Source organism: Populus euphratica, unplaced genomic scaffold (assembly GCF_000495115.2).
Source record: "Populus euphratica unplaced genomic scaffold, PopEup_1.0 scaffold4.1, whole genome shotgun sequence".
Classification (NCBI taxonomy): domain Eukaryota; kingdom Viridiplantae; phylum Streptophyta; class Magnoliopsida; order Malpighiales; family Salicaceae; genus Populus; species Populus euphratica.
Window position 1 is genome coordinate 1,765,636 of NW_011499859.1, and position 9,351 is coordinate 1,774,986.

At 31.1% G+C, this 9,351-nt stretch overlaps 1 protein-coding gene across 1 annotated transcript; it reads right to left on the reverse strand.

The window, feature by feature from the left end:
- Positions 1-3,442: 3,442 nt before the first annotated feature.
- LOC105124324 (reticulon-like protein B1) lies at positions 3,443-6,331 on the reverse strand. The gene is made up of 5 exons (XM_011024298.1): positions 5,918-6,331; positions 4,753-4,933; positions 4,529-4,670; positions 4,064-4,133; positions 3,443-3,982 (listed from the first exon to the last, which is right to left on the reverse strand). The coding sequence occupies exons 1-5, from the start codon at positions 6,105-6,107 to the stop codon at positions 3,813-3,815; spliced, it is 753 nt and encodes a 250-aa protein (XP_011022600.1). The 5' UTR covers positions 6,108-6,331; the 3' UTR covers positions 3,443-3,812.
- Positions 6,332-9,351: the final 3,020 nt, after the last annotated feature.

Sequence of the window (9,351 nt, forward strand, 5' to 3'; positions counted from 1 at the left end):
TAATAATAATAATAACAATTACTTTGTTACAGAACCAACGGCACGTTTCCCGAAAAAAAGACGTGAAAACTAAGGTCTCGTGTTACAGAAGCAGTCAGAATGCTGCTGAACACACCACACATGCTGCTGTAAGTTTTTGACTCTTTCCTCTCGTTGTTTATACATAATTGACCGCGAGCCCTCCCATTCGAAGTTCGAACACCCTTCCTTCACGCATTTACATTAGAGAATGCAATGACTTGATTATAATATCTATATTTTATTTAAGAAATCTTGAATATTTATTTGAATATTCATCACTTAATTATAATTTTTATAATCTTATAATTTAATATATATACACACACACACACTTTTATTTTATGTATATGTAATACAAATATAATTATTTGCGGATGGTAATATTTTTATTTTTATTTCTAATTGAGTTTAACAATATTTCTTACGTATTCTAAAGAAAAACTCGCTTGTTCGGGTTAATATCCCAGGTGGTTAAATTATCACCCACAAGTGGTAGCCTTTTAAAATGCAGTTGTGGATATGCAGATTCAACCCTCCTCGCACACTTCACCTAAGATGCGTAGCTACATTGTGAGACTGTGAGATCAAAAGATCTATTGATTTCCCCTCTTAAGAGTTAAGAGCATCTCCATCGCGAAATTAAATGCTAAAAATAAAAATAAAAAGCTACAAGAGAAATATTAAATAAAATGTTATTTTTGTATTTTTTATTTATAAAAATAATATTCTTATGTATAGCATAAAAATACTAAAATATTATTCATTATAATATTATTTATTTTTTTACTATTATTTATTTATTTTTTATGAAATTATTTTGGTTTCATCTCTCATATCGTATTATGAGTTTAGCAATTTCATTCGAGTAGATTATGTTTATTTTTATTTTTTTATTAATTTTTTTAATTTTATTTTTTAATATTAAGTTAATTCTAAATAAATTATCAATATTATTTTTAAATCTATTAAATGAACCGGGTTAATCAAGTTGGTAAAATATTATATATCAAATATTTTAAAATATAATTAGCTTTTACTGGAGTATACATATAAAAAAAATAACCAACTATATTTATACTATTAGAAAATTATATTACCAATTTGGCCATCTTCAAGATCCAAAAGAAAAGGGAAAAACTGTCAATTTAGCAGATCATTAGCAGCTCCAACTGGGTAGCCAAAACAATAGCAGAAACTCCTCTCTCATTGAAATGTTATTCTTACATATATTTGAGAAAAGCCAAAAGCATGGAGGAGGTACATAACTAGATCTCGTTGTTGGCCAACGGCTCTCTCATCTCTTGTCTCTTGCTTCCCTTTCCAAAAACCGAACAAGAAGCCTTCAATTCTCTATGGTTTGGATCTTAATCTAAGAATAACAAGAAGTCTTCACTTTCCTGTCTTGTTTCTTTTGTTTCTCAATTTCCACTAGGATATACCTGAATTATTATAAGAGATCTGTCATAGTTCTCTCCCTAGCTATAATTTTTCCTTATCTACCTAAAAGTTCTTCCTTTAAAGTCTTTTAACCAATTAGTTTGTCTGAATAAATTAAAGATTTACTATCTTCTCTTCAATCATGAGAATCAGTGCAAATGAAGTTGATAAAGCGAGGCTTGCACTTGCATGAACTTTTTGTTTTCTGTTTACCCATTGCGGTTGTAGTTAACTTACACAGTTGTATTATCATTTGGGTTTTTTTTTCAAGATAATTTAATAATATTTAAATTAAAATTATTTTTCAAAGTAAAAAAAAACATATATTTACTGAGCATAATTAATATGATAAAAGATTAGAGAAATTCAATATAATAAAAAATAAATTAAACAATTTAACATGAAAATAAATATTAAAATTATTCTTGATTCTTCGATCATTAAAATTTTTAATGATTATTCAAATTTCTAATTCCTAATAATTTTTTTGTTTGTTGTTCAACTATATAATTAGATCTTTACTTATATTTAATAATGCTGACAAAAATAAATAACATTTCTCCAATAAAAAAATTTATTTTTTGTGCAATTTTTACTTGTTGGACAATTAAATTAGAGCACCTAGAGTCATCAAATTATTTGATGTAATCAATTATTTCACTAGGATTATTTGATTTGCATATAATATTTTCTGACTCGCTTATTAAAAATGTATTGATTATTTTACAAGTATCATTTGATTTATGTATAATATTTTTTGACTTGTTCATAAAAAAAATTCAGTGAGAAAGCTTGGAAAATTTTAACCTATCTAAAAAAAGGTGTAGAATATTTCAAAGCTATTATATATGGAAAATCTATAAAAACAGGTCATGGAAACTATTGCCTTAAAATAAAGCACAAAGTGCACCCTCTATACTGTGAAGTTATAAACAAAGTAATAGATAAGGAACCACAATTCATAAAATAAAATACAGGGAAAATCTTAATGCATTAAAATTTTGAAGATAAGTAGTACAAATGCAAGGCATCAAATGCTTCAACAGAATCACGGTTTTATTTCTAATATCAGTCCCAATTATTAAATCCTCATTCTCATCAATATTTGGTTTCTCTTGCATCTTAACAACACAAGACATTACATTACAATCTGTTTAGAACCGAGGAAACTAGATAAAATCTCAAGAACAACTAGCGAATGCACTTGGTAAGATCAACTAAACAACTTTGGCAAAAGAATCATGGTAAAGCATCAAATCATATACAAATAACGACATTCTAGAGTTCCTTTTGGTTTGGCAGTAAGAAAAATCAAAGTTGTAGATCATAATTAAAAACAAAAACAAAAACAGTTAGAAAATTGTCAATTTAGTATATCAACGACTAAAATCAGTGTGTTAGTAGAAGCAAAATTACTGAAGCGAGCATGATAGACAGAACCATAACAGAAACAGAAACAGGACCAATTCTACGTAGAAACAAAATAACTGTAAGGGTAAAGCAATAATTACCTGAATTATGAGAGTGCGAATTTAGGACGTGACTTTGAGATAATTAATTGGCAAGCAAGGCCAATGACAATCGAAGTGAAGGCTTCTTGTTCTTCCTAGGTAAAGATCGCTAGGACGACTATGAAAAGTAGAGGCTTCTTGTTCTTGTTCGATTTTTGAACAAACATGAGATGATATTAGTCTGGTAGCCAACAGCTACATCTACCTCCTCCGTACTACAGGTTTTTTGAAAGATATGTTGGCATTTCTTTAGCTATTGTTTTGACCCCGCTACTAAAATAAGGGATGATATGCTAACTTGACATTTTATTTTCTTTTCCCTTTTTGTTGGCTATTGTGTTGAAGATCCCACCCTAGAACCCTGCCAGGCAAACTTTCAAGGATTCACAAGTTTCATCACAAGTGGAGAGATTCTTCGGCCGCAAGACAGACCACATATAATGAGTTAAGCTGTATAGATGACCAGAGACGAATTCTTAACATAGCAATCCACTCCAAACATTCTGACATAACCGCTGTTCCTCCACAAACATCAACAACAGGCATAGATACCTCAACGTGAACAAAACCAATTTGCGAAAGGATAACAAAACCCCAATGTACAAGCATCTAATTAAATATGTAATATAACAACATAGTCACAAGACCACTCACATGGAAATGCGGCCATGCCATGTGTGTAAAAACAACTATTAAGAATCCCACATCCATCGACATTTGAACCCAGAGATCTAAAGGGAGAGAGGAGGGGGGAGGGGATTCTAAGAACACTGGACTAGGTTCAACTTCACAAACACCAGCTAGCAAATTTGCATCAGAACCTAGCAGCCACAGGAAAACCTTCTAATCCTTTTTCTTGCCCTTCAATGGCCCCCTGGGAATCTTACTTAGAACTTTAGCATCGAAGACTGCATATTGCTTCTTAATCTCAATCATTGCCTTTTCCGCAAATGCATCCACCTGATCCTCATACTTCTCATAGAAAACAGGTACTGTGTGCAGCAATACAAAAGCTGTTCGGAAAACAATAAAAATCCAGATCAAGAACACAAACATTCATAAGAAAATATAACCAGTAATAGCAAGTTCATTACCAATATAGAATAAGGTCAAGAAGTTGCACCAGCTCCCCACAATAGACAAGACCCATAGACCTGCAATAACCTGATGAAACACAATGCCATTGCCATCCAAGTTTAACATGGTATTCTTACAACTTGAGGCCATATAAACATCAGAGGAACAAGAACTATAAGATGTGCAGTTAGAAGAGCAGTGCCATGTATTTTCAACAATCATGCCCCAATATAATAGCTCGCACGGGATTGCTATCATGTTTCAGAATATATATAACGTGTCATGAATTTCCACTCAAAACAGATTTTCTATGCCTATGAGATCACTAAAGCAATCTCAACTCCATTGTGCAACACAATAAAAAATAAAGAGTCTTTTTGGGTAGAAGGCAACATGCAATCCAAATTGAATAAGCCTACAGTTTGGCAACACTCTGGTACTGAAACACCAAGACTGTTATTGCATGAAAGAAATCAACTTACAGAAAGGAACTTCTTCAGATCCCTTCCTGATGCAATATCCCGAAGGACGGAAAAAGCCCAGTTGATCTCAGTCGTAAGTGCAGCAGCTATCTGTAGAACTGGTTCCTCAGGAATGCGAACTTCTGGAATGTGTGGTGGGGACCTATGACCCAAAAAAAAGCGCTATTAGAGAATACAAATTTAAAAACTTGAACGATGTGAATAAGCCAGGACTACAAGCTTACTTGTTGATGAAGGTTGAGGCATTAGACCACAAGAACAGTAACACAAGAGCGAGGATCAAGAAGTAGCAAACCAAAGTGAGAAGATGGCATTCAAGCAGTTCAAACAGAACCCATATAGCAGTAGCACCACCAAGCAGTCCTGCTGATATCTTCTTGTTCCTCCATAGGAAAATGTCAGCGGCTATTATACAAATACCAATTTGCACACGTTAGACACACAGAAGAAAGACTTGTCAGGTTTCATCCCAAAGGAAATCTAACTCATTCGAGGGAAATCAACTGTTAGTATCATTGCAGCAGGACAACAAATCACAATTCAACTGCAAAGTTTGATTCACTATGTAATAAGAAAACTTACAGAGCTAGAAGCTAATAAATTGAGCCAGTAGGAAGTGCTTATATATTTGAACTGTTACTTTAACAACAACTTATTCAAGCCCCACAAAGGAAAGAAAATTAATTTGAGCTTCTAATACAATTTATTTAGCTTATTTGTGGTGGGCTTGCGCGTCAAGCCATAAAGTTAGCTTTCTAGAACTCCAACAACTTTGATAGAACCAATCACATCAACATTCTTTAACCACCACAATAATAGATTCACTATCTTATCATCCTCTAGCGTGCACGAAATAGTCAAGACAAGGCCAGATACATTGCTACACACATAGAACTAGATCTAGATCTTCAAAACAAATAACTATCATAAAAGGAAACCACAACTTCTTACCATGCAGCAAAAGAACACCCACTTTTAACTCGGTTATCAAAATCAAATTTTGTTAACCTTGCGACAAAATCACACTTTAGAAAAACAGTGAGCAGCAAAGAAAATCATTAATAAAGTTAAAAATCAGTAAATCAAACTTAAAAACTTCAGGAAAAAAATGCCACGGGGAGCGCAAATTTTAGGTACGTGTTTGGTTACTGACAGACACAGACGTAGCAGAAGATTTCTGTTTGATCACAATCAGGATTTGCTATCTTCATAGCCAAACACCATACGATAAAATCACACTAACAAGACACTGAGCATCAGGAGAGTATTCATTAAAAAATTTTAAAAATGCACTGAAAAAGTTTCCCAATCCTCGGAACCAAACATTTCGCACACAAGAACCACAATAAACTAGAAACCTATAGGAAGTTATGAATAAAGAAAACATACGTTTTCCACCACCTAAAACCTTGTGGACAGGCTTTTCACGGCCAAAAAGGCGATAAATCTTCGATTTGAGGGAATCGGATTCCGATTTCGGTTTCCCGTGATCGGAATCAGAATCCGAAGACGTCTCGTGGTCGTGGACCTTCTCCATCACAGACTCGATCACTGAATCCTCCTTATCATGCTCTGCCATCTCTCAAACTCTGACCAAAACCCTAATACGCTACCGTTTTGAAAGAAAGAGATGAAGCTATTTGGCGTTTTTAATTCCTTTCGTAACACTAGGAAACGAACGAGAGTGTCTTTATGGAGTGGCTTTTTTTTATTTAATCTGAGCCGCTCAAATACTTAGATTGATCTTGGCCGTTGGCAAATCTGGAAACCGAAGCTAGTTGTTTGGGAGGGGACTGGTGAAGAGAGGTAAATGAATGACAGAATGAGGACTTTTTTATAGGTCCGAGGACTAAACGGGTGTTAAATTTGACGGTAAGGAAACGTTAAGTTTTATACACGTGTGGACAACTGGATGTTTGGTAGTTTTGAGAATCAGAGCGCGGCCAGGAGAGTCATAGGCGTTGCTGAAGTGTACCGGGTGACATAACCGGACTCCTTGTTTGTTGACACGTGGAGTCAAAATACCGTTCGATTTCTATTATCAATTTAATTTCTTAATACAGTGACTTTTTCTTTTTCTTATTATTATTTTGTTCCTAATTTAGAAAATACTCTAGAGAGGTTTGACGAACAGATCTTTTTTTTTTTCCGGTTGGATGATCCGAATTGATTATTTGGACGGACAGGCCAGTTCAATGTATTTGTATAATAATATTATATAGAAAAGTAAAATTATTTGCAACTTGAACCAGAACTAGAAATGGATGGTTGTGACCGTTATATAATAAATTTACCGGGCACTTTTAATTCGTTTTTCAATATAAACTTGTCTTTTCCGAGAATGCGAAACCTTAACTGTTAAGCAAACAAATAGAACAGTTGACGGCAGCATTTAAGGATTGGTCACTCATTGGAGGATTAGTAATAACTGGATTACTAGCACGTTGTATGATTAAAAAAACAACTTAAAAAATCTAAATCATATAAGTACTAATTTGAAATGATTCGATGATTTTCATAGATCTAGAAGCAATATGAAAAATTTATAAAGATCTAAAAATAATAAATTATTATGTTTATAATTTCTCAATTAATCTAGTATTTAAAAATCAAATTTAAAAAAACAAATATTTATAAAATTAATTGATGTTTTGAATAATGATGTTTTGAATTGGTATGCATCAAATCAAATTAGGTTAACTTATCAACCATGATCTAGATGATTTTATTTTTAAAATTAATTTTTTATTTAATTAAATAATTATAAAAACAAATATTTACAAGAAAAATAATGAATAAAATTAGAAGAGAGAAATGTATTTGTTAATTCAAATTCTATTTTATTGTTAATACATTTCTTTATTGTTGAAAGAAAAACAATTCTCATACTGGAAGTATTGTTTTTATATAAAAACCCATCATAATCTTATAATTAAATTTAAAAAAAAAACATTAAAATAATATCTTGATATTTTATATTTGGTTGGAGGAAAAAATAATGAATATGATTAAATCGTGTAAAAACTACATCAAGAAATTAAAAGAACATAAATTTTATTCTTATTGAATATTGATGTGAAAATGATTGTTTCTTATTTTTGTATATTAAGTATATAATAACTGGAGAAAAAATTGTTAACATTCCCGTAAAACATATAATATTATTTAAGAATAATGACAAAAGAAAACAGTAATATAAATACCATGTTAAGATTTTTTTATAGTACATTTTAATCAAAATAAAAAAAAAAAAAAAAGTGAGGCGACTGGCTAAAGAGAGTGGTCTCTGCACTTCGCCCGACCCGAAAAAAGGTTGTTGCCAGCAACCTAACCTTCTTAAGTTCTTATTGTTGTTTTATTTATCTCAAGGTGGATGTCACTTTTATTTTTATTTTTTAAAAAAAATACAACATACAACACAATGTCTATTTGCCTAGATCCTTACTACCGAGAGATGACTGAAAAACAAGGCTTTAGTTTTTTGGACCCAATAAATCAATTTTAAATTTATTTTCACCTAATAAATACTATTATAATACTAATAAATTAATTTATTAACTTAAAACATTCTTAAATCGATTTAAAAATACAAAATCAAACAAAAAAATATATCCTTCTTCGCTTCAATATGCTTTTTCAAGGACAATAAAGGGTAAAAGCACATGAATAAAATTTCTTTTGTATACTATTAATAAATTTTTTTTATTGCTACGATGGGGTCAGCCATCTACTTTGTCTCTCCTCCTTTGTTTTTCAGATATTTTTCTTTTTTTTTTCATTTCAGGGAATATAACGTGAATAAAATGGAGTTTCGGATCAAAATATAAAAACTCAACAAGCGGCTCATGAACAGTGAAAAGTGAGAAACAAGGGCAGCATTTTTGTTCAAGTTTCAAATTTGAACAGTGCAATACGAGCTGCTCCAAAAAAACAAGCGTTTTCGCCAGGGAATTTAGTTTTTAATTTAATTTTATTTTTTAATGTAATTGTAATTGTAAAGTAACTGCAACGAGCAGAAAAAAACAGGGACAGGAAACATGCAGTCCACGTTATCGGCACGGTCAAGAGGCCAGAAAATTGAAAAGCAAGGCCATGATCCGTGTATATTTATTTTTGCGTATCAAAAAGAAATATCACGTTAAGATTATTTTATAATACATTTTAATCAAAATAAAAAAGAGTGAGGCGACTGGCTATAAAATTTGGCCTCCGCACCTTGCCCGACAGAAAAAAAAAAAAAGGTTAGGGCTAACAACCTAACCTTCTTCATATTTTTTTTTTTAAATGATGGATGTTACTTTTATTTTTATTTTTTAGAAAATGAAGTAGAGAATGCATTATCTACCATTCTTTTATGTAAAAAAAATTAAAGTAACGACACAATGTCTATTTACCTAGATCACAACCACAGAGAGGTGATTGAAAAATAAATCCTGGATTTCTTGAACTCAATAAATAATTTAAAATTTATTTTCATTTAACAAATACTTTTATAATATTAATAAATTAATTCTTCAACTTAAAACATCCTTAAATTGATTTAAAAATATAAAATTAAATAAAAAAAAATTTCTTAACTCTAATATGTTTTTTCAAGGATAACGAGGGGAAAAAACAGATCAATAAAATTTTTTTTATTAAAATTTATTAACACTAATAATAATATTTTTTTATTGTTGAAACATGGCCAACTATTTATTTTTTCTCTTCTTCTCTTTTCCAGATATTTTTTTCTATCATCTTTTAAATTTGAAGAATATATCGGGAATAAAATGGAGTTTCAAATTAAAATATAAAAACTCAACAAGTAGGTATTAGAAGTC